Here is a 22883-nt window from a genome sequence, read left to right on the forward strand (position 1 = left end):
TGTTGTTGCTTTTTTTTATTAGGACAGTAAAAACACCACAAGCTCCTCAAGTTCAATTGTGATGTCATTTTATTTGAAGATTTCCTTGTGTAACAAACATACAAACCACTCTCACTTGCAGGAGAGATACCAAGGCTTTATACATTCTGATTAAATAATAATAATTCTAATAATAATGCTATACTTGATCATTTACTTCAATATCATGCCATTTTCTGTGGTCAGGCTGCAGGCACTGAAGCTAAATTCACTGTAGGAGCTAACTTTCCACGTTGTTTTTCACTGTGACTTGTTCAATGGCCGCCATTAATCACTAATGGAGCAAGCACATCAAGTTCTGGACATCTCACAGTTTAAGGCAAAACACACAGTGTACAGTTCACGAAACCAACTTCCTCACACAGTGTTGGTTTATTGTGTTTTAATCTGTTCGACGTAGCCTGTCTACATCAGGTAAACTTGGGTGTGATTGAAACAGCGTTTTCAGGCACAGCAAATGTGAGGTCTGAGCCCTCAGCAGTCATCCTACCAAGCAAGCATGACAAGGACATGCAAACGGGCTGCTACACACACACTTTAGCTGGAAAACTTTCTTGTAATCCCGTTGTTGGATTTAAATTTTGGTAATGTTGCAATGTGTTGGGGGAGGAAAGTTGAGTTGTAGCATAAATGATATGGATGCCTGTTTAAGGTTTGACTGTCAGCCTCTTCTTGTCAATACCTGATGCCTGCATTAACCTCAGTGCAGCTCCACAGTCGACAAAGATTCGTGATTCTAATCGCAGATAACGTAGCCTTGATCCGCTGACCTTGTGCAGGGAGGAGGGGTCAGGCTACAGAGGTCAGACAAACTCACTTTGTTCAAACTTAGTTCAGTCTCGTGGTCTTAAACTGTAGCCGACTCAAGTGACTGGAATTTTATCCGATTTCACGCAGCTCCATCTGGTGACACGAAAAGATTAATACAACTACAAACAAACTTCGATATGTAAAATCAGCTGAACTAAAGTAAATGTCGCCTCAATCGTCCTTTAAAGTGTTGCTTCGTTTAGATTACAAAAACTTTTTTGTCTTTTCCAGCTCTTTAGGTTTTTGGCTTTGGGAATTCTGCCTCCATCTCAGTTTAGCAATTTTCCGCAGACACTGTCTTCAGTAGAAAGTAGTGACAGTGAATGCCGCAATTCTGGATTTTTTTTAACCTCAATATGCTTTGGCCTGAATTATCAAAATATAATTTTCTAGTGCTGCGAGTAATCAGCCAAATTTTATTCAATGCAATTGCACTGCTTTGGAGGCAGCAATGCTATAGACAGATCTGACAAAATTTCTACCTGCATAGATAAGTGAAAAAAATGTTACATGTGTAAGCAAATTCTTTAATTTTAAGTATTCCTAAACAAATTTGTGTTAGATTATTGCAAACTAATAGCCACACAGACCTGCTTAATTTGGGGCCAGAGGCAAAATTATTTAAACATGTTCTCACCAGATATTCATGCCCTAAACAGACCATATAAACAATTAAAAACACATACATGCACAGATTTTTTTTTGCCATTCTCTCATTCTCATTCGTAGCCACACTTACACTACTGTACACATATTTAAGGAGCTGTTTCGAGGATCAGTAGTTTTCTCTGTTGATCCAATCCTGTTCATTGAAGTATCTCCTTCCACCATCCAGATTCAGCCCGTTTCTGTAGAGGTCCAGATTTGCTTGGTAGGACTTTCGGTTTCCGTAGGTTCCCAGGCTGGTTTGGTAGGTGTCGTCCTTGCTGTTGGTGACGTATGTCTGGTAGAAGTCGACCTTTCCTGTGAGACCTCCAGGCCTCAGTTTGGGATCATAGAGGTCACTCCCTGCTCTGATACTGGCATCATACAGCCCGTGATCCCCGTACACGCTGCTGCCATAGTGCTCGCTCTTGGTTGTACGACGACCCAGACTCCTGTCATAAAACTCTCTGTGCCCGGTGCGACCCAGACTGCTGTCATTCAAGTCTCTTTTTCCTGAGCGGCCCAAGCTGGTGTCGTAGAATTCGCGGGTGCCACGACGCCCAAGGGTGAGGTCAGTGAGGTCAAAGTTGAGGAAGCAGCTCTCCGTGCTGGCAAGAGTCACAAAGCCGCTCTCCGTGTCCCGACCCCCGAGGTTGTCATAGTCGCCTGTCGGTGTGTCGGGAGAGGAGCATAGAAAGGAGGTGTTTTTGGTGTGGGGTCGAGCTGAAACCAGGTCGTCATCCTTCTGGGAGCGGATGACGTTGTAGACGTCGGTTGGAGCCGGGCTCGGACAGATTCCTGGGTCTGTCTGGCAAACTTCTGATTTCTGCTGTTTCCTCTTTCTGTCTCACACACAGAGAACCATAAACAACAAGACACCTGAAGCATTAACTTACCGATTAACTTCACCAGACCATGCTGTTTGTAAGATGCAGAGGACAATGACAGATACAGTTTTCCTGAGGTGGTGAAGCCCATTATTTCTCTACTTCTGTTGAAACTAAGGTTTTATTTTAACTTGATCAATGCAGTGAATGTTTGCTAGTGTGTATTCATCCGCTGTTGAAAATAATCCCTCAGTGAACGCATTATTCACTGCTGTTGGAGAAATGTTAATGCAGTGCCCAGCTGTTTAAGGAACTGTCTTGGGCTTTTTCAACATGAAACTACACATTTTTAAGCCATTTCTAAAAATGTCTTTTTCAGTAAGAGTGCTTGAGAAATGGAAGGAATGTTAGAACGTATTGAAAAACAAACTGTAGCGTTATTGGTTTGGTTTTTTTCAGGAAATTTATTGCCAGTAAAAAAAAACAAACGTTTACAATAACAGAACACTTCCTACTGTTCCATCATTTTGGACATATATTTTTTTTTAAACTGAATTCACTTTATGTGTGATATGTCAGCCAATGCCACCTAATGTTGCCCCTCAAAGGACTAATCTCAGACCTGGTGAACAACTGAAAAAAAAGTCATGGAAGGACGGCTAGCAAACATGACTATTATTCAATCTTTTTAGTAGTTATTAGTACTTGTCTTTAGTATTTGCCTTTGTTTTGGATCCTCACCGTCTGACAAGCAGTTTGAAGCAGCACACTCCCAACACTGTCAGCAACAGCAGTATGAGGGGAATAGTGGGAATGATGACGTAAACCAAATTCACAGCTAAAAGAAAGACAAAAGAGATGCAGATTTAGTGACTCATGTTGGCGTAGTGAGTGTATCCTCTTTCTCTTGGCAGAAAATGCAAAAAGGTTTATCGGTATGACCTGTTCTTCTGTCCTGGTCAGAGTCACTTGGATTCCACGGCAGCACAGATGAAGGAAAGACATCTGTAATGAAAGGCAGTCATAATGTTCATATTGTCTTCCTTAGTTTTATATTACCCAGAAAGCTCTGCTAAATAGTTTTCCATGTCACTGTCTGAACAATCATTTTACCTGTCTGAGTGGAGTTGGGAGAAGGGGAAGGGTACAGTGGCTTCTCTGAGGAGAAAATGAATCTTAGGTCAGCAGTGTTCAAATATTTCCAAGTGAAACAAGACTGAATTAGTACCCGGTGGCAATACCTGCAGTGTATTTGCAGATGAAGTTGTTCTTGGTTTCACAATTGTCATCGTTCCACTGGAACATGTAGAGTCCTCCCAGACCGGGGGGAGCAGACGGTTGGTGATACATCACCACGCACACCTCGTAGCCGCATGATGGCTCATCCCAGTGCCAGTTCCTACAACGAACACACAAAAAGCAAAGACAGGCAGTCATTTTCCCATAAAGCTGCTTTCAATAAAATCTTTACAAAACTCATGTTCCTATTTAGTGACACTACAGGCAAGAACATTTCTTTTTTCATGCCCGGGTTTATTTTGCTGCCATAGTATCCGCTTTCAGACAAGAGCAAGAAAGAAAATGTCCAGTATATACATTTAGGTGTTTATTTTACTATACTTGATCTATTTGTGTCTGTAAAGTTTAATTACAATACATGTCTTCAAAAGCCGTTTTTTCAAAATTAGCTTTTTTCTCGTTGTCTGAGCCAGAAATTTCAGCTTCAGTTGCACTTACATGCATCAAACTTTCCAGTTTTATTGTTATCTATGATGTGAAACATTATTCAGAGGGGTTTGCTCCTTAATCAGTTCGCGCGTCATTTATAGAAACATTATATTTCTAAAAACATGTCAAAAATGGATTTTCTCTGGCTGTTGACAGTGTTTTCTTATTCGTGGAGTGATACCTAATATACCCACAATAAAAAGCTTTAACAATAATACTTCAGCCCAATTCAAACAAGACCTTTGAACCTGGCTTTACCCAACGAGCAGTTTTCTGTTCTGGATATGTGTGCAGATTTGTCTGCATTTACTGCATTTGCATATGTAAGTAATCCACTAGAGAAGCTTCATGTTGATATCTATAGTTTAAACCCTCGCTTACAGTGTCTCCTTTTTGAAAATTACTAAAAGGAAAGTGCAATTAATTGAAGTGTAAGGTATGGCGTTATTGAAAGCTGCAGGCTTCATAAAATTTGCATTATTTTGGTTACTTTTTGAATTTTTCTTTGATTATATTACTAATTTAGAAACAGCGTATCCATTACACTTCCCAAAAAATTTAAAGGATCCCTGATTATTCTATGCAAATTCATGATTATATTACTTTTGCTTCTTTAAAAGCAGTTTTTGTACATTTGAAGCTTATTAAAGTTTTTATTTTTGAACAGAGCCACATGTACAGTATCAGCATTTTAAAACACACATGAGATACACCTTTCTCATCTTACAGTCATCCAATGAAAGTTAACCGATGTGTCTCTTCACCCACTGACTCCCACCTGAACGTGGACTTGCTGCCGTCCAGCCAGTAGTACTGCGAGGAGCAGTTGGTGCTGCTGTCTCCGTCTCCATGGTTACGGCGGAGACCTATCCAGAAGTCTCCGTCGGTTGGGCGGAGCTCGGTGATGAGCTGCTCTATGATCTTCTGCTCGGATGCAGACTCCACGCTCAGCAGCTGCCCTCCGTCTCGTCTGCAGGCCAACTCCGCCTCCACGAAGTTCAGCCTCCGGCGGAGCTCGGAGAAATAGGCCAACTTGTAGCACGGCCTCCCTTTTCCTGCCTTGCACACACGCTGACCTGCACACACACACATCCATACACACCTCATTGTACATGGCCTGTAAGTTTCCTCATGTATTAAATGAGTAGATACAAGAAATGTGGACTTCTGGGAAGTGGTAACAATCAAAGTAAAGCAGTGTTTTTGTAAAAGTGTGCTGCCTACCTCTGGCTTCAAATATATCTGCTACAAGAGCCAAAAGTCCAGAGTAGAATCAGGAAGTCAGGCCACGAGGAAACCAAAGAGAGAAGCACAGTTGAATGAAGAGTTCACTTCTTTGTGCTGTGTTGTGTTTTCCTGTGTGTGTGTGTGCAACTTACCTGTAATGAGACTTGTGGCTGCAGATGGATCAAAGCACAAAAGAAGCAGGAGGTGACAGAAGATTGTCAGCAAGTCCATGTTTGTCAGCTGTAGTCTGTTTACCACCAAATCTTGTATTTCAGTTTAGTCTTTTTCATCTCGCTGCCCGTTCGTCAGTCAGCGGAGGACAGGTGAAACCAGATGAAACTCCACCTGTACCTTTAAGGAGCTGCAGCTTCAAGTGTGAGAAAATGCTCTAAAATTCAAGGAGAAAGCGAAAGGAGTGCTGGAGAGGCAGATCTCCGGTTTTATCTAGCGTAAGAGCGAGTGTGTGAGACAGAAGGAGGAGCAGGGAGAGGAGGAGAAAATGCTGTGCGTGTTTGGGAGGGGGCTGTAATCTGTTAAGAGCAGTCTTAATGATTGGGAGAAGAGGCTGCATCGATCGCAAGACATCTAATCATGCAAGTGCTTCTCATCGTAAACGCTGACAAGAGGCAGATTTCACTCCTACCTTTATTACTTAAGCTTCGAGTATTATCATTACAAAAGTGTTACATGAAAATGATCTCCTCTAACTCAATTAGGGATATTTTAAAAATATTTTACGCAGCTTCACGTTGCAGCATTCTTACTTATTGTGCCTCAGTACAAAGCAGGACAGATCACCAAACACGGCTGACATATCCGAGAGGAGGGACTAGTCAGATACGTCTCTTTTCTCCGCTTTATTATGGAAGCTTGGTTTCTAATCTTCAATAATTCTCTACAGTGTAAGATATTTTTAAAAAGTAATAATTCAAGTTTAGAAATGTGTATCGTATAACTCTAACTTTGATCAGATTACATGATGTAATTGATAGAGGCCTAGAAAATGAAGCAAACAATAATGCAACTGTTGTCAAGTTTTCATTTTGGATTTAGTTGCACGGTAAGACATGACCTCAGCTTCATACCAAGTCATGCCCACTTTAAACTAATGAGAGGAGCACAGCTGAAACACAAATACAGAGAACCTGTCTTGTAGAGCAACACAAGTCATTCTCTTTTTAACAAAAAAAGATCTTGTGTTCATGTAGGAGTCCATCCTTCAGAAAAAGAGGTTTAAACTGACAATATGTTTTTAACGGCCTCTAAATGTCTACAGGCCTGAAATTAAGATAACAGTTTCTTGGTAAAGTATGAAATGACCAATTGAATTGACAAAAAACACATGCAGTTCTATAGTGAACTACAGCTGTTAAGAACAAACACTTCATAAGTGCAATTTATAAAATGATTTATTGTTGTTTTGCAGATTTTCTTGTTTTGCTGAAACTGCAGGTATCAACGAGTAAAATCACAGAAAAACAAGTATTAATGTACATGTTGTTTGTAAAAAAACAACAAAAACAGATATTAAAATATTCTAGATTTTAACAAATAATGATTAACTCCTTTTTATTATGTTTGACTGTAAAATTCCAATGTTTCAATATATTTAAATCAGATGAATATAGCATTATTTTATAGATATTTACTGTTATTTGTACCAGTTTCTACAGCTTTTGAATGTTACAGCATTCCATAATTTATTATGTGTTCTTTCTAGTTTACTTGCTGCTAGAATGTTAGTGATTTTTCCTCTTTCTTTCTTTTTCTTTTTATTCTTTTTTCTTTTTATTCTTTTTTTTTTAAAACAGTGTATAGCATGCCTGTGTATAGCTTATGTCCCAGTTTTTTTTGTTTTTTTTTTCAAATCAAGGAATAATGTCCCCTGCCTTCACCCTAAGTCAGCTGGGATAGACTCCAGCCCCCCTGCAACCCTAGTGAGGATTAAGCGGTGTATAGATAATGGATGGATGGAAGGAATAATGTTAGCTGAACATTCTGGGACTGTTATTTACTTTCTTGTCAAGAGTTAGCAGAGAAGATCAACACCAAAGATCAAACATGACACTACAGTCACCAGCTGATGAGACAGTCAGATAGATAGAAATTAGCCAACATTAGCTGCTATAGGTCACAGATAAACACATCTGATCTCTTATTAGACAAACAAGATGCGCTACTTCATTCTAGAGGTGCTGCTAGGGTATTTTGTAAGAGCATGTTTTGGTGCTGGTCACAAGCATGGGGTTCTGGTGACTCTGGTGGAGCAGCTTCATGTGCAGGTAGACAACACACAACTGTTCTGTTCCACCAGCTAAACCAGCAACACATGGAAATCATGACTGTTATTCCAGCAGGAAGAGCCAGGCTAGCTGTGTCCCCATGTTTTCAGCTTTTAAACCAATTTAAACTAACTGCATACTCGTGGTGGCTTCATATTGACATGACAGGTATCGATATCATTTAAACGTTTCCTTTAGGATTTGTAGAAAACACAGGCTTTATTGAGAATTACAGAAGCTCTTATCGTCAGTCAAGTTATCCATGTGAATATTTGACAATACAGTTCAGTAACAAGGGGGATTTCCTCTGCCAGCGACATAATTTCATATTCAAGCGGCAGGATCAGCATGTGCACGTGATCTTCTTTTCAGCGCACAAATGGAAGAAAAGTGTATGTATGCAGTTCTTAATGGTAGTAATTTCTAAAATGGCCCATAAGGTTGATTTAAGGCTCTCAGAGAGACAGATCAGCTAGAGTTTAAGCAGCAGGATGCTTCATCAGGAATATGCTGTGTGTGCTCGTGCTGAATAGGGAGCGAGGGTGGAGGGAGCAGGCCGCCCTGAGAATGCCGCCCTCGTGCATGCGGCTCTATCCATACACAGCTAATCAGTTTAGGTGTAGATTGATTCCAGTCGAAGGGGGTTTGGCTTTGTTTAAATTGAAGAAGGGGAATGAGACGTTGGCATTATCGTGATGCTCTGCACAATAAAAGGGAAGACAGAGAGGTTAGTGAGTCCTCAAGAGGCTTCCAATAAGGAATGGAGCTCGGTTTAAATTTCCTCCTTGTTTACAGCATCTGAGACCAAGAGAGGCTTTCATTCAATTAGGCCTCTCCCATTCGTCCCTCCTCTCACATAGTCTGTCTTCTTCTGTCTCTGCCTCCTTTTCTCATCCCACTGACCCTCCTCCCTCTCTCCCAATTAGTTAAGGGAAACCAGATGAATGCTCCCATGGGAGTCAGTATATCACCGGCCGAAGGCACCACCACACTCAGCCGGACACTCCCTCTCCTGCACAAGATGGGCGGGTCACCACGTCAGAGGAACGTAGCATTAAAGTTGAAAACTCACCACTGCTGTTTGATGTTATGGCCAATATCCATTAGCAAAGAAATGTGCATTTTCACCGAGGCAAGGCTGGATTAGTTATACGGGAAAATAACATGATTTGAAGCCATAAACTGCCTCTGACCACAACAAATCACTGGTAATGCAATGCTCCTGTTTGTTTGTGGGCTGTAATAATACAGTGACTGACAAACTCAGTTCATTTCCATCTTAAAGCCAGAAAGAGAAAGAAAAAAAAAACTCAATTACACATCGAAAGAAATAACTTAACTCTCCACTAAATTCAATTAGAATGATCTGAGTTTGGCGTCCTGCCAGACCCAGTGTCCGCATTGCGTACTACTGCACTGGGAGCTGGAAACGGGCCCCGAGTCGGTGACCCAGGGGGGAGCTGGACGCCTCCATCAGCAGAGCTCAGCGTCCATAAAAGAGTTTTGATGAAACCTTTTTGGAGCTGGAGTCATTATTTTACTCATTTGTTTAAAATGTAGCTTTGCAGAAAGGCTTGGGAGAAGGAAATGTAATAATAATCTGTGGTTCTGTGGATAAACTGTGTGTTTTGTAAATTATGATATGTAACTTTTCGGAAATAAAAACTCTTGGTTCCACTCCTGCAGAGAGACAATAAGCAATTTGCATCTTCATTAAGCTCTTCATTAATTTCTTAGCAAACATGAATCTTTAATTGCCTCATACAGTTTATGTTATATTAAAACATTTTCACTTACACTGCTACTACTGAACTATCACTTTCTAAATGAATGATGCTTGAAATGAAACACTGGATCTTCTTTATTATCTCTTTGAGTTTTAAGCCACTTCCCACGTTTCAAGACAGATTTATTGTCATACCAGAAATAAATCACGTAGTTTAATAACTGCAGGCTGCGTCTAAAAGGGCCACTATTACTTTTTTTTTTCACTCTTGAGAGCCTAAAGCTCTGCACTGAATAATGCGGAGCTTTATCGGCGCTGCACCCAGGATTGATAGATTATATGTGGAGATCATTGTGATCTTACTGAAGCCTTGTTAACCTAAATGCATTTTCTGCACAGCCGCCAAAAGAGCTGCTGCACACAGATTCACAGTTTTTACGGTGAAATCTTCAGGAACAAAGCTCAGGATGAGTCAAGCTGCAATCTGAGCTGTTGCTGCATTTTTATTCACTGGAAAAGTCCAAATATTGTCAATCAGAACATTTTAATTGTAAGGTTTTGGTGTGTCAAGTGGATTACAATGTGGACATTTCAGTTTTGCTGTGTAAATGCAGTAATATCTACAGTGTGCATGGTATTTATCTGTGTAGAGAGATAAATATTTACCTAATCACTTTAACAATTAAAGCAACAGACAGAATGTTTGCTGCTTTTTTATGCAGGGATTTTCCTGTGACTCTACAGGCTTATATACTTGAGGTCTTGAATTGATGTTCTCTAGGGTTTCACAGCATTAGCTATGGGTGACTAACACAGAGCTCTGTTAAATTAAATGAATATTTACACACATGTATTGATTCTTGATTCTTTAGTGAGGCAAGCAGACAATTGTTTTATGGTGATAGTTTGCAGTGGGTGACTGAGCAGAGGGAGCCATTCTTCCTGTTTCCTGATTGTAGTCGTCCGGTCTATACATAAATCAGAGCGTAACCCCTAGTACACTGTAAAAACAAAACAAAACAAAAAAAACAGTAAAACAATTTACTGTTTATTTACAGACAATATCTAGTAAAGTCACAGAGGTAGTATGAATATACTTTTTTATTTTAATGTAAAAAAAAACAACAACAACAAAAACACGCTAAAACTGTTTATAATACCCACATCAAACGTCTGTATTTTTACAAATAGTAATTTGTTCTTGTTTGATGTTTAACCATTTCACTGTGTTGAGCTAAAAATTCCATGATTTTACTGATGTGTGTCAATATTTGAAAGAAAAATTATTCATATTACAGATTGAAATATGGTAATCATTTTTAAAAACCTGTTCCCTGTTTTGTTCAATCACAGATAATATCTAGCAAAACCAAGGAAAAGCATGAATTTAGTATTTGACTGTAAAAAATTTAAAAATTTAAAAAACAAGACCAAACTTTAAATAAAAATGAGAAATCTGTATTTTAACAAATATTTCATATTAATTTGTTCTTTTACAACATCTTTTAAACATTTGAAACATACAACAGTCGTTTTTACTGTATGTAAATAAGCTTAATATATATGTTTGTTTTCCAGATATTTGCAATTATTTTTTTATTTCCTTTTTTTTTTTTCTTTCAGTTTTTCAATGTTACTGTATTCAACAGTTTTTTTGTTACTGATTCATTTTTTTCTAACTGCGGACCAACCCGTCATATGTGAGGAGATTATCTTGCTGAGTTTTTCTCCACATTGCTGCCAGATCACGAAAGAACTGTGACACCCATGCTTGTCATTTACGGGAGCTGATGTTTGCCTGTTAGTTTGTTTTGGTGAGTCGTGACCTGCGTGTCATCTGATAAAAATGAAACTTTAAATCTGCCTGAAAGCGATCAGTCCAAGCTGCAGGCTGTAATGAAGATCGAACCTTCCATTACTTTCCATGTACTTTACTGTGGCATTAGCTTATAGATGACTGGCACAGAGCTCTGTTAAGTTAGATGAATATTTATACTCATTTATTGATTTGGATTCTTTAGTGAGGTGAGCAGACGTTCTTTTATGGGAATAGTTTTCAGAGGGTGATTAGGCAGAAGTGGACTGGTCAATCTTATTATGCAAAAAGAAAAGGAAAAATTCTGTTGTAAGGTGAAATCTACTTTTTCTGTCCAAAATTAAAACATTTTAATGCTCAAGTAGTAAAAATAGTCCTTTCTTTCTCTTAATTTTCGGGTCCGATCACCTCCTTAATAGCTCCTGGTGCAAACCATCCTCACTGAATTATTCATAGGAAACTGTACTTTCTACAGGCCTTGTGTACATGTTTAGGACTTTATAGCCTGTAGAAAGGAGAAAACAAAACGCAGCTATTTGCTTTCACTGTGGATTTTTGTAGCTGGTGTGTCTCTTGTGGGTTGCCTGATCAATAAACACCACCACTTGTGCTTCAAGCTGTACCTCTGCCTCTCTGTTAGAAACCTAAACCCACTGCCGCTTAAACTGACACGAGCTGTATGGATTAAATATAGGAACTTTTGTTACTAATGAACAGGAATGTTTGTTTTATTTTATTGCAGTGATTGAATGCAAAAATAAACATATGAATCTCTGATATTTTCATAAAGCAGTTCTGACAGTTTATTTGCAACATTGGTTTCAATGGCCAAACAGAACTATGTTCTAAACAATATGACAGCTCATGAATTTACATCGTTTCCCCATACATGCTATTCTACATCTAACCCCGATCCAGGGTTTAGTAATCATTTATTAAAAAACATCAAAACACAAGTTAAAACTGATTTATTAACTTCTTCATACTGGCTGAGCACAGGACGTGCAGAATAAAATCTGTGTAAATGTATGTGCAGGCAGGATAAAAAAAACTGTTGGCACCATTTACTGTGCATTTGAATGTAGCCAAAATGTTACTTTTTTAAAACTTTGATGCCTTGTATTAAAATATGTTCTTATGCTTTTGATGAGAACATTTAATGTCTTATTTATTATGAACTCACAGTCTGAAAAAAAGGAAGAATGAATGAGTGATTGAAGGAGTTCAATGATCTGTTTTGCAGTTTAAGTGAAATGCCAAAACAATTACCAGTGTGTCAATATATTCATCATTCCAAATTATCCAAAAATTTAAGCGGGGCGTAGTCATCCTGGTTGTCATTTCCAAGGATGGATTTGAGAAAAGGGACAACTTTGAAAAGATTGATGTGGAAATCTCTGGAGTCGTCATGTGACTCGACGACGCCGCCCGCCGTGCATATCTCCTTGGTTCCCCAGCTGACCACTGCAATCTGTCCAAGAAGTAGTTGGTTACTGTACAGTCAGCACACGGTCAAATTACACAAAGTTGATATTTCAGTGGATATCTGCTCATTTGTGCTCATAGCTGTACCTGTACTGTCCGAAGCTCATAGTTCTTGAACACAGCACCTCCAGAGTCACCTGTACAAAGCAAATACATAACATGGGGTTACAAGCAGAATACTGAGCCTGCACCACTGTTGCTTTTTTTTTTTTAGTGTTTTATATATAGATAAAAGAGCAGGAACCAACCTGTGCATGCTATATGATCTCTGAATGGATTTTTACCACCAGTGCACAAGAAGTTATCAGTCACAGCATCATGCTCGTTCTTCGTCGTTATGCCCTTTGCGTTGAGAGCCTGTTTGATGCATTGAGCTCTCTGCATTGGAGAAAAGAATTAAAAACTCAGAGTGGCTTTTCAGGTTTTGAGGGGAACATGAAGATGGCAGACACACATGAGGTACAACACAGTTCAGTAATGTAGAACTCACATTATCGCCAAGTTTGGCATGAACATCTTTTACACCCACATACTCTCCTTTCCTGGTCAGGAAACTGAGTCTTTCAAGATGATTCTTTAACAGAAGTTCCTCTGTAAATAGAGAACAGCAAAAATATAGTAACTTGTCACTTTATTTTTGCTGAAAAGTCACAAATCTAAGAGAAAAATGTATAACTTTCTCCATAGTTAGCGCTGAAAGTCATGAAGAGTTCATTTGCAAAAACAGATAACTTCATTTTCACAAACGATCAGAAAACCCACTTTTCCATCATCTACCTGAGACATTAATCAAACTTAAGTTATCTCTATTTTTGTCATGTCATTTCTACTGAGTCAAATCCACTCACCTTCAGTTTGATTGATATTATCTCAAGCAAACAACAAAAAACTAGTTTTCTGAAAATCTACAAAAATGGAGTTATCTGTTTTTGCAAATGAACTCTTTGCACATTAACAATCAAGCACCATCTCATGCACATCTAATGCTTTGCAGTTTAAGCACAAGAAACAGAAATGTTTATTATTGAGTCATTTTTTAAAAATGATTTCTTGAAAAAATTCTAAAGCAGCAACCTAAACATGGACAATTAACTTAAACTGAGAGACATTTATCTGTTTTTAAAGTAATTGCTTTACTTTATTTTTGCGGTGATTACTTTAAAAATAGAAAATGAAGGTTGATTCATTTTGACAAACAAAGAACTGATTTCAGAATTCCTCGTTTTAACAATATATTGCGGAATTATCACACCTTGTTGCTTGCAGGTAGAATCACCAACCAGGTGTAGAGCGTCACTGGTCTCCTGGGTGCAAGGTATGCAAATGGGTCTGAAGAAAATGAAAAATAAATATAGCATCATCTCAAATGGGACAGTAAGAAGAGTTTTATCCTTAAATCTCCAGGCAAGGACCATAAATGCAGCATCAGATCTTCTATCTTATTGTTCTCGTCTATTTCTTCATTTCTTATAGAGAGTTAAGATTCACCAGAGTCAGATTCCTTGTTTACGTGGAGAAACTTGGCTAATGAATTTGATTCTGATTCTGAAATCTGATTACAAGCAGCAGCGTTTGTAGGACACACGTTCTCACCTGGCAGAAGCAGAGATTCGAACATCTTTCTCCAGTTGGATTAGAGCCACGTCATAGTCGTAGAACTCCTTCACACCCTGCTTCACTTTAGCGGTAACATTGTACTTTGGATGTAACGTAAAAGTTTTAACTTTTCTTGCTGTAATAAAAAAAAAAAAAGAAATAAATAAAAAATGAAACAAGGTAGAGTTAAGTAGAGGATTGGGAACACACTTTTCATCAGTATCCAAAGCCGAAGCCAACAACTGGATACTGCTATTTTTGCTAAGAGGCAGTTTCTATAGATATGTATAATTACCAAGAGCCAGTCCGTCTTGAAGTTCAACTGTGATGTGTTCAGGTAAATTACCAAATTTGAAGCAATGAGCGGCAGTCAAGATAAACTTAGAGGTCACCAGAGAGCCGAGGCATCTGTTGGACCCTCCATCGTTCTATGACATAAATAATATATAATGAATATACAACATGGTTATGAGACATGGACAACATAATGTAGCTGGAGATGACAGTCTGCTTATTGAAATCACTTATTAAAATATCTCTCAATTAAGTGTTTTTTTTCCCAGTGGAAAAATCTGATTTTATTGACTGTCGTGGTAAAGAATAGGAATGTAGATTTTGAGCAAAGCAATGTTTCACTGATGAGTTAAAACTGTCACCTGGACATAAATGAATGCCACCCATGGATACATTTTCCTAAAGTTGTGTTGGTCAGGTTGTTGGTCATACACCTTGTGAAGACCACATAGACCCTTAACTTCTTCTTCATCTGCAAAAAGCAACAACAAGAAACACGAATTCAGTGCTACTCATGAATGCAAATGCATTTTATCACTACACAGTTAAGGCTCAATGCTAAAACTAAACATTACATTCAATTTGGAGTTCAGTGCCTCCAACCCATTACATCAACATTAAATTACATTCCACCGGTCCAGTGGGATACATTATCATATCTGTCCATTCCTGCTATATCAGTGGTATCAGGCTGGATCAAGACTGATGGTTCTGCCTGCTCTCAGGTACTTTAGGAAACAAGAGAACCACGCAGGCCTGCAGTTATGATCATATATCTCCCTTGTGTCAATTATTGCTGGGTGATAAATGCTACAGCGAATACACAAACGCGCACAAAGCCGAACAACAAACAGAAGATTCATACAGACTTCAGAAAACATTTTCAAAGATGACTTACCAATTATTTCATCAAAGGTGTCCTGTAAGTTTTTGATATCTTTCATTCTGAAGTAATGTCTCCCTCCGGTCCCTGCTGTCAGGGGATGCAGGTCATCATCAAAGATCTCGGCTCCGATGGCAAAAACATAAATGTCTGTATCAGAATGAAGCAGAATGATGAAGTTAAAATTAATTCTGCACAAAAGCTCCTGGCAACTATAAAAATGTGACGCAATAAAAAAAATGTTATGTGTCTGTGAGGATGAGTCTACAGAGGCTGAATGATTTCCCCAGGAATCTGCACGAATCAAAAGTAAAACTCACCGAGGAATTCTTCTCTGGATTGCTTCTGCTGCTCGCTGGTGTTGTTCATGTACACCATGTTCTTTATTCTTTCCACAGTGGGTACAGGTGAACCGCCCATGTTATAAGCACCTGCAGTAAAAGTGACCAAACATAGAGACCCATCACCAAATGAAAGCAGTAAATCTTACTCAGATTTTTCACAGTTTGAAGTTTAGGTCTTACATGAAAACACTGAAATAATGCTATACGTATTAATGACACGCAAATCTTAAGGTCTAAAATGTAAAGCCGATGCAGAAGTGCCTTAACCTGCAGGGGGCGACTCCTCTAGTTAGAACAAGAACACCAGTTGCTTAGCAATCTCTGAGGAAATGACGCTACTTTTCAGTTGATTTGTTACTTTAGGAAACATTCTCCTAATGAGTTTATGGTCACAATCAATACTTTCAAGTCTGTTTCAACATAGCATGGTATTCATTTGATAAATTATTGTACCACTTCAAGTAAAAATGAACAATAAAGCAGCAGCTTTAGGGCGTGGCTGCCATATAAATGTGCTCAATCAGATCCTCCTCTGTTTTGAAAGACTCAACAACCAATGAGTGGTTTCATGGTGGCTACAGCTATCCTGTGTACATATAGTCTATCTACAAGTACAGTCTTTATGCTAAGCTAAGCAAATCAGCGTATCTTCATTATTATGTAAGTCGTATCAGTCTTCTCATCTAACTCACAGCAGCAAAGCAAACAACCACTTTTTTTCCAAAATTTAATTTAAACTCTTTCTTTAAATTCAGAACTTTCCTACAGTTAAACAAATGGTCAGCTTCATTGCTGAAATATAAATAGGCTGATATTACCATCTGTAAAAAAGATGAGGACGTGACGATGTTCTTTAAAACCCTCATCTCCTGCTCGACGCTTTATGATAGCCATCCGCTCCATGAAGATCTTGAAGACTTGGTTCAGATCTGTTCCAGTGTTTCTGTCTTGAAATCGCGCAAAGAAACGCTGTAAAACTGAACATTTGGATCAAGCCGTGTATTGAAGCCATGCAAAAAAAAAAAAGTACAAGCGATTTTCCACTGCAGGAACTCAGGGTGGGCGTTAGGTGGCGCTAACACTTACAGGAACAGCCCCATAATCGGATATTTAAGCCTTTTGGTTTTCATTTAACAGCTTTGACCACAACATTTATGCTGAGTGCGGCAAAATAGAGACAAATAGTGGTGACTGGATGACAAAATGAGAGAACGTTCTAAAAATTTCCTCTAATATTTTCATTTGTAAGTTTTGTTGTAGTTCCCATAAAGTTCTTCGCTAAGGTAAAACAATATAGATGTTCTATTAATGTTTGCTGACAACATTGTCAGTCCAATATGCCCTAATGTTCTCAAACCTAAATACTGAGCTAAGAATGTTCTTCATTTGTTATCACGTAGTGTTATGGGATTTTTATATAAAGTCAGTCATCAAAAACATTCCCAGAACATCCTCACAACACTACAGGCGGAATATTGCACCTTTGTTAAATAGTCACGTTCTGTCATCGGAGGTCTTGATGTTACATTTAGAACAACCTTACTTTGTTACCATTGGGGAAACATTCTACAGAAGAGCTTTCTATAATGTGTTCCCATAACAAGGTGCCTAATACATCCTCAGAACATCCATCCATCCATCATCTATACACTGCCTATCCCAGCTGACTCAGGGTGAAGTCAGGGGACACCCTGGACAGGTCACCAGTCTATCACAGGGCTACATTTAGAGACAGACAACCAAGCACACTCACATTCACACCTACGGACAATTTAGAATCACCAATTAACCTCAACATGTTTTTGGACTGTGTGGGAGGAAGCCATTCTTTAAATATTTGATTTCAATGTTTTCTTTAAAGATTATATTAAATCTTGTAGGTAATATTAGATATCATTATGGGAACGCTCCCGGCTTGCTGGGTTGGTATGTTTGCCTATATGACAATTTTCTGTTGTTGATGGCAATTTTAGCAACATTAACTGTGAAGGAAAAATGGCGTTTATCGTCCTCTTTAAATTTTATCAGTTAGCATTGTTTTCTCATAGTTTAGCCAATCAGATTCAAGTCCTGCACAGCAGTTATTTCAGGGCCGCTCAGAAGTACCTACATTGGAGTTGCAGTCGGAACATACAAAAAAAGTACCTGCAGTGGAAAACAGCTTTTTATCTCTATGAGCCTCACTTACCACCAACTTCAAATTTTTCCAAGTCACTCGTGACTTTGCTTAGTGTTGCTTTGCCATCCAGAAAATCAAGAATGTTAACAACTTCATATATATCAGAGGAGAAAAAGACGATTTCATAGTTCGGAGTCACGCTGAAGGATGAAATCTGTGGACACACAAAGCAAATCAGTTACATGCAGATCTCATCTGAACTTTTGACACATGTTTGTGAACACATGTAAACTTGTGGAACTGCTGCGCAATGTTTCGTTAATGCAACACCTCCTTACATTTCAAACTGCTTATGCATGTTATTTCGTTGAGTAATTGATTCATTTATCAGCAGAAAGCGTACCCCGTAGTGTGCATTGACTGCATGCCAAGGGACTCGTGCCAAGAAACATCAGTCAAGATTATGATTTGTAATTCATAATTAAATTTACTTCTAATGGGCTGTTGTGGCAGCAGCCAAACTGGATGAGATTAAGTGTGTACATATAATGTGTACAGCGAGCCAAACGTGCCTCTAAAAGTGTGTCAGACAGTACAACAAGCTTCATGCATAATTCAGGTCCTTTGGCTGCAACACCAGTTGGTCCACATGCAGAGTGTTTTGGAAGGAAAACACTTTGAAATTAGTTTTTCAATATCTATGTGACATTTCTAACATGCCATTTTATTGCTAAAACTATCGAGTGATTGATTAAATGTCACACTAACTGCTATATTTCGAATGTGATTTAACAACTCAGCAAATTTATTGCCAGCATCCGTCAGCAGCAGTCTGCAGTTTCACCCCATGTGCATCGTTAGACCCCTAAAGCGAGACCACAATCAGCAAAGCAATCCTAATATAAGTCCAGTCCAAGCACAGTGTTGCTGACTGTTTGCAAATTCAGCATATTGTAAGACAGAGAGAGAGAGAGTTCTGTGGCAACCGAGCTTTAAATCAAATAAACAAAGTAAAACCTATGCGGTTTGGTCTTTTTCGTTTTTACTCATTTTTAAAAATCAAGAGAGAAGCTGTTTGTTTCTCACCTTTTGGATAAGTTTTAAGACCGCATTTCTTGCGTTAACGAAGTGGTCGTTTTCGATGCTCTCAGAAATATCCACAGCAATATAGATGTTCAGAGTCCCATTTTTTGAAATCCGGATTTTTCTCCCCTCCTGTGTGTCATCTGAACAACAACAAGTACTGTTACTGTACAACAGGCTGCACATTATATTCCACACGCGTACATTTTTTGCCGTAAAGAAAAGAAGCATAACAAAAGAAGGAGCAACATCTTTCTTGTATGGTTAATATATTTAGAGCAAAAGAATTGTGTGATTAATTTACCACCCATTTGTTTTGGTTATTACTCCAATAGGCTGTAATTGAATAAAGTTGCTGATAAATAATGTTAAAAATCAGAGTGGGTCTAAGAACTTACCAATGGGTTCTAAAGTGGTGAGACTGTCTTTGATTGCGCTGCCAAATGACTCTGTAACCTCCAATGGAGTGTCATAGGTGTGTTTGTCTGCAAGAAGAAAAAGCCAGAAAATGTTCAGTTTGCAATAATAGCATATATTGGTGGGAACCTGGTGAGGGATCATGTCCTTGTCACCGCAACAGTGACTCCTACTGGCTGCTCAACACATCTGTCTGACCACAGCAGTGCAGTTGTCCTACACTATACTACTTTCTTTTATACATGTGCAGCAGCTTAATCCCACAGAGACTCCTACAGACTTGGGCAGATGACGAATTTTCCATCATTCAGACCCTAGTGGATTTTTGTGTACTCATGGATGAAGAAAACATAACACTGGCCTATGAGTAGGTAGGACGAGAGCCCACACTGACTTCTCACCAGTGTGCATTTTCAAGAGGCCAAGAAAGAAAAATCAGAGGAGTTTAAATTCAAGAGTACACAGCTGGTAAGTTAACTTTTGAGCATTTTATGCTTGACTGGTATATGCAACCATCACTCGGGAGATGATATTGTTTAATCAGCAATATGCTAAGACAGTCTGTCCTGGTTTCATGGGGTTGCACACATGCAAAGTGGTAGAAATAGCAAATAAAAAGACACAGAAACCGTACAATGTACAAGTACAACGTAAAAGGTGTCAGAGTTGGGGGGGGGGTTCTGACAGCCAGTTCTGATGGAGGATATTAGCAGCTTTTTTCTGTCTTTTTGTGACATTTAAGGCTGTGCAAACCAGGACAGGCTTCTAGGGGTCAAAGTAAACTCAAAGTGGCTTGTCAACTCACATACAGCCCTCCTAGTAAAAACTCCTGGTAAAAAAAGGAACTGAAAACTTAGTTTGTAAGAGAGTAATCACATGAAAGTGTAAAGAAATAGAAAGAAAGAGGGAAACATGCAGAAAATGACCTGACCGGTTTACCACTGACTGTTTTTTTTACGGACTTACTGACTGCTCATATAGCCAAAAAACTGTGGAATTAGTTCATGGAAAGAAAAATGATCAACATTAGTTCTAACTTTTCTAACTTTTGAGTGTCCATGAGTTCTGGTAACATTAGCTCCAGCAAATTAACTTGACTCCACTCATTGCCTCTAAATGCTGCAGCATCCTTATTATAATGAGCTTCCATTAGGCTCCCAGCAGACCTCTTAATGGCAAAACTTTGATCAAATAAATGTAAGCAGTGTGTATACTGTAGATATCTGTCTTACAGTAGCATGCTGGCTCTTTTCCAGTCCACTGGCCGTTCTCCTGACACACTCTCTCGCTGGAGCCCACCAGAAACAGGTTTCCATTGCAAGCGTACTTCACCGTGTCGTCAATTCCAAATATGTTCCCTGTTCTCGAGGCTCCGGGTGGGATACCAGGATCTGCACAGTTATCGCCAGCTGTGGGAAGAAATGAAGAAACACAAAGATAATGAAGGTGTAATGAATAATGAAAGAGCCACAAATGAGCGTGCATCCCGAATCTGAAAGGAGAGTAGACGAAGAAGTGGTGGATTCTTAGCTTAGCAATACAACAATGTTAAAACAGAATGACTAAATACAAACTCTACTTAAATAAAAGTGCATAAGAAGCAATTCATAAGAAAAAAGTAAGCACTGGGGACCACTGGGTTCATATTTAACAATATTTCTAACAGTCTGAACATTTAGAATTATTTATGTCCAAGTGACGATGAAACTGGACCTATTCAGGAAACAGCAATAGTTGGAATAATACATGGACATTTGGAAATGAAAAACATATGATATTTAAATCTGAAATAAAAGTAGCTCTTCCATGTTTGAAACACTTTTCATACTGAATGTTTTTATGTAAAATTTCAGTTTGCAAAGTATAACAGCTGTCAAATAAATGCAAAGAATCGCAGCATTTTGTGGAATAAAAGAATCAATTTGCACAAAATGAAAATATGTGCTGCTCACAACTACATCAAACATTTTCTGCTGCTGTTGATGACACTCACAGTCTCGGCTGCAGATGGGAGTGGAGCCGCTCCACTTCCCGTTTGGTAAACATCGCCGACTGGTTGAGCCTCTCAGTGTGTATCCAGAGTAGCAGTCGTACGTGGTCACGTTGGTCACAAGGTACTTCTCCTGAGGAGGGTTGACGTTTCCGTACTCCAACACATTTGGGTCTGGGCATTCGACAACTGAGAGACAACACAGCATGAATGTGAGCTATCATGGAGGGCAGACAGCCTGAGGCACAGTGAGGAACATCATGGTCTCATTACTCACTTTTGCATCTCTGAGTTGGAAACCTTCTGGGCGCTGGTCTCCAGCTGCCGTTGGGTTGACACAGGCGGGTCAGATGCGGATACGGATAGTAGCCCTCAGGACAGTTGTACACCAGAATGCTGCCTGTCTCCAGCCTTTTGGTCAGAGTGTAATTGCCTCCCTGTATTTGCATGTTCGTCTCTGTGCAATCACACCGAACCTCACCTGTTGGCAAGGAATTCATCAGAAGATGTTCAGGATGTTTGTTCTCAGATTTTATTGAGCTCTCCACAAACTGAGAAGTCCCACAAAATAAATAAACTAGATTCTAGAAGTGTTCCTTAAATACATTAATCTCTGTCGTCTTCATTATGTGTTGCTGCAGGGTGAAAAAAAAATTGAATACATTCCTGCTTAAAATACCATTTTATATTCAAATATGAGCAAACTGGCCATGTGCAATAATTATTTCTATGTGCAACAATCCATATTTCAACTGCAGATAATTGGTAGTATCATTATTACACTGGATATACATATACAAGAGCAGAATGTACATTTATATTTCATGTTTAGATATGTTTTACTTCATATAAATACTTGCGTTTATATTTTTATTATATATTGTATAGTTTCCTACTTCTTTTAAGACTTTTGAATGGGAGCATCTGTAAGAGAAAGCGATTTCCCCCTAGGAGAGCAATAAAGTGTTTCTGATTCTGATATTCCTCTTGTTGAAAAATGTTGGGTCGTAGTGAAAACACCATGTATACTGTTTAAAGTTGGTCGTGTAAATAGCATACATTTGGAACATGACATTATCTTACATCCAGAATATTAACCACTCTGTAATAGACTTTGAAAACAGCTGTTTCAGAAAGAAAGAAAAAAACATCTGACATGAAACAAAAGTCAAATGGTATTTTTCCACAGGATTTTTACTTTAAGTATGCAAATGTGTATTAACAGATGTTTTCCCAACTCCAAGAATGTTAGAAAGGACAACTGGACTTATTCAGGAAACATAAATATTTGACTCATTTTCAAAATAACATGCGACGTATAACGATCTTAAATCGAAGATAAGTGTAGCTCACCCATACAGAGGAGACATGCGAGCGCAGTAAGCCAACTCCAGTGGACAGAAATTCCCATGTTGAACCTTAAACTGAAGAACAATACAAAAGCGAGAGGATACTGCAGGAGCTGTATATTTATTTCAGAGTGGACACTGATGTTTAGAAAGAGGGAGTGTGGACAATGGACCATCCTGCTGTTACTTATTAACTTTGTGACCAGTAAAAAGAGATCAATAT

The 22883-nt window shown here is 38.8% G+C and overlaps 2 protein-coding genes across 2 annotated transcripts in view; both read right to left on the bottom strand.

Annotated features, from left to right (window-relative positions):
- Positions 1 to 1624: 1624 nt before the first annotated feature.
- Positions 1625 to 5507, bottom strand: layna (layilin a). Its single transcript, XM_008278761.1, has 8 exons — positions 5429 to 5507; positions 5274 to 5294; positions 4828 to 5125; positions 3563 to 3720; positions 3435 to 3479; positions 3264 to 3326; positions 3063 to 3159; positions 1625 to 2336 (listed from the first exon to the last, which is right to left on the bottom strand). The coding sequence occupies exons 1-8, from the start codon at positions 5505 to 5507 to the stop codon at positions 1625 to 1627; spliced, it is 1473 nt and encodes a 490-aa protein (XP_008276983.1).
- Positions 5508 to 11810: 6303 nt separating this feature from the next.
- Positions 11811 to 22883, bottom strand: part of LOC103355118 (complement factor B-like) — a 13526-nt gene continuing 2453 nt past the window's right edge. Inside the window, exons 2-18 of the mRNA XM_008278785.1 lie at positions 21589 to 21792; positions 21315 to 21500; positions 20554 to 20730; positions 19303 to 19389; positions 18908 to 19047; positions 17891 to 18035; positions 16521 to 16649; positions 15679 to 15789; positions 15374 to 15508; positions 14838 to 14947; positions 14477 to 14609; positions 14179 to 14317; positions 13838 to 13914; positions 13076 to 13176; positions 12834 to 12963; positions 12673 to 12722; positions 11811 to 12571 (exon numbers count right to left, since the gene is read on the bottom strand). Of these exons, the coding sequence (XP_008277007.1) occupies positions 12389 to 12571; positions 12673 to 12722; positions 12834 to 12963; positions 13076 to 13176; positions 13838 to 13914; positions 14179 to 14317; positions 14477 to 14609; positions 14838 to 14947; positions 15374 to 15508; positions 15679 to 15789; positions 16521 to 16649; positions 17891 to 18035; positions 18908 to 19047; positions 19303 to 19389; positions 20554 to 20730; positions 21315 to 21500; positions 21589 to 21792 (2237 nt within the window). The 3' untranslated portion in view covers positions 11811 to 12388. The remainder of the gene's footprint in view (positions 12572 to 12672; positions 12723 to 12833; positions 12964 to 13075; positions 13177 to 13837; positions 13915 to 14178; positions 14318 to 14476; positions 14610 to 14837; positions 14948 to 15373; positions 15509 to 15678; positions 15790 to 16520; positions 16650 to 17890; positions 18036 to 18907; positions 19048 to 19302; positions 19390 to 20553; positions 20731 to 21314; positions 21501 to 21588; positions 21793 to 22883) is intronic.

The sequence above is a fragment of the Stegastes partitus genome, unplaced genomic scaffold (genome assembly GCF_000690725.1).
Source record: "Stegastes partitus isolate 25-593 unplaced genomic scaffold, Stegastes_partitus-1.0.2 Scaffold132, whole genome shotgun sequence".
In the NCBI taxonomy this organism is placed as follows: Eukaryota; Metazoa; Chordata; class Actinopteri; family Pomacentridae; genus Stegastes; species Stegastes partitus.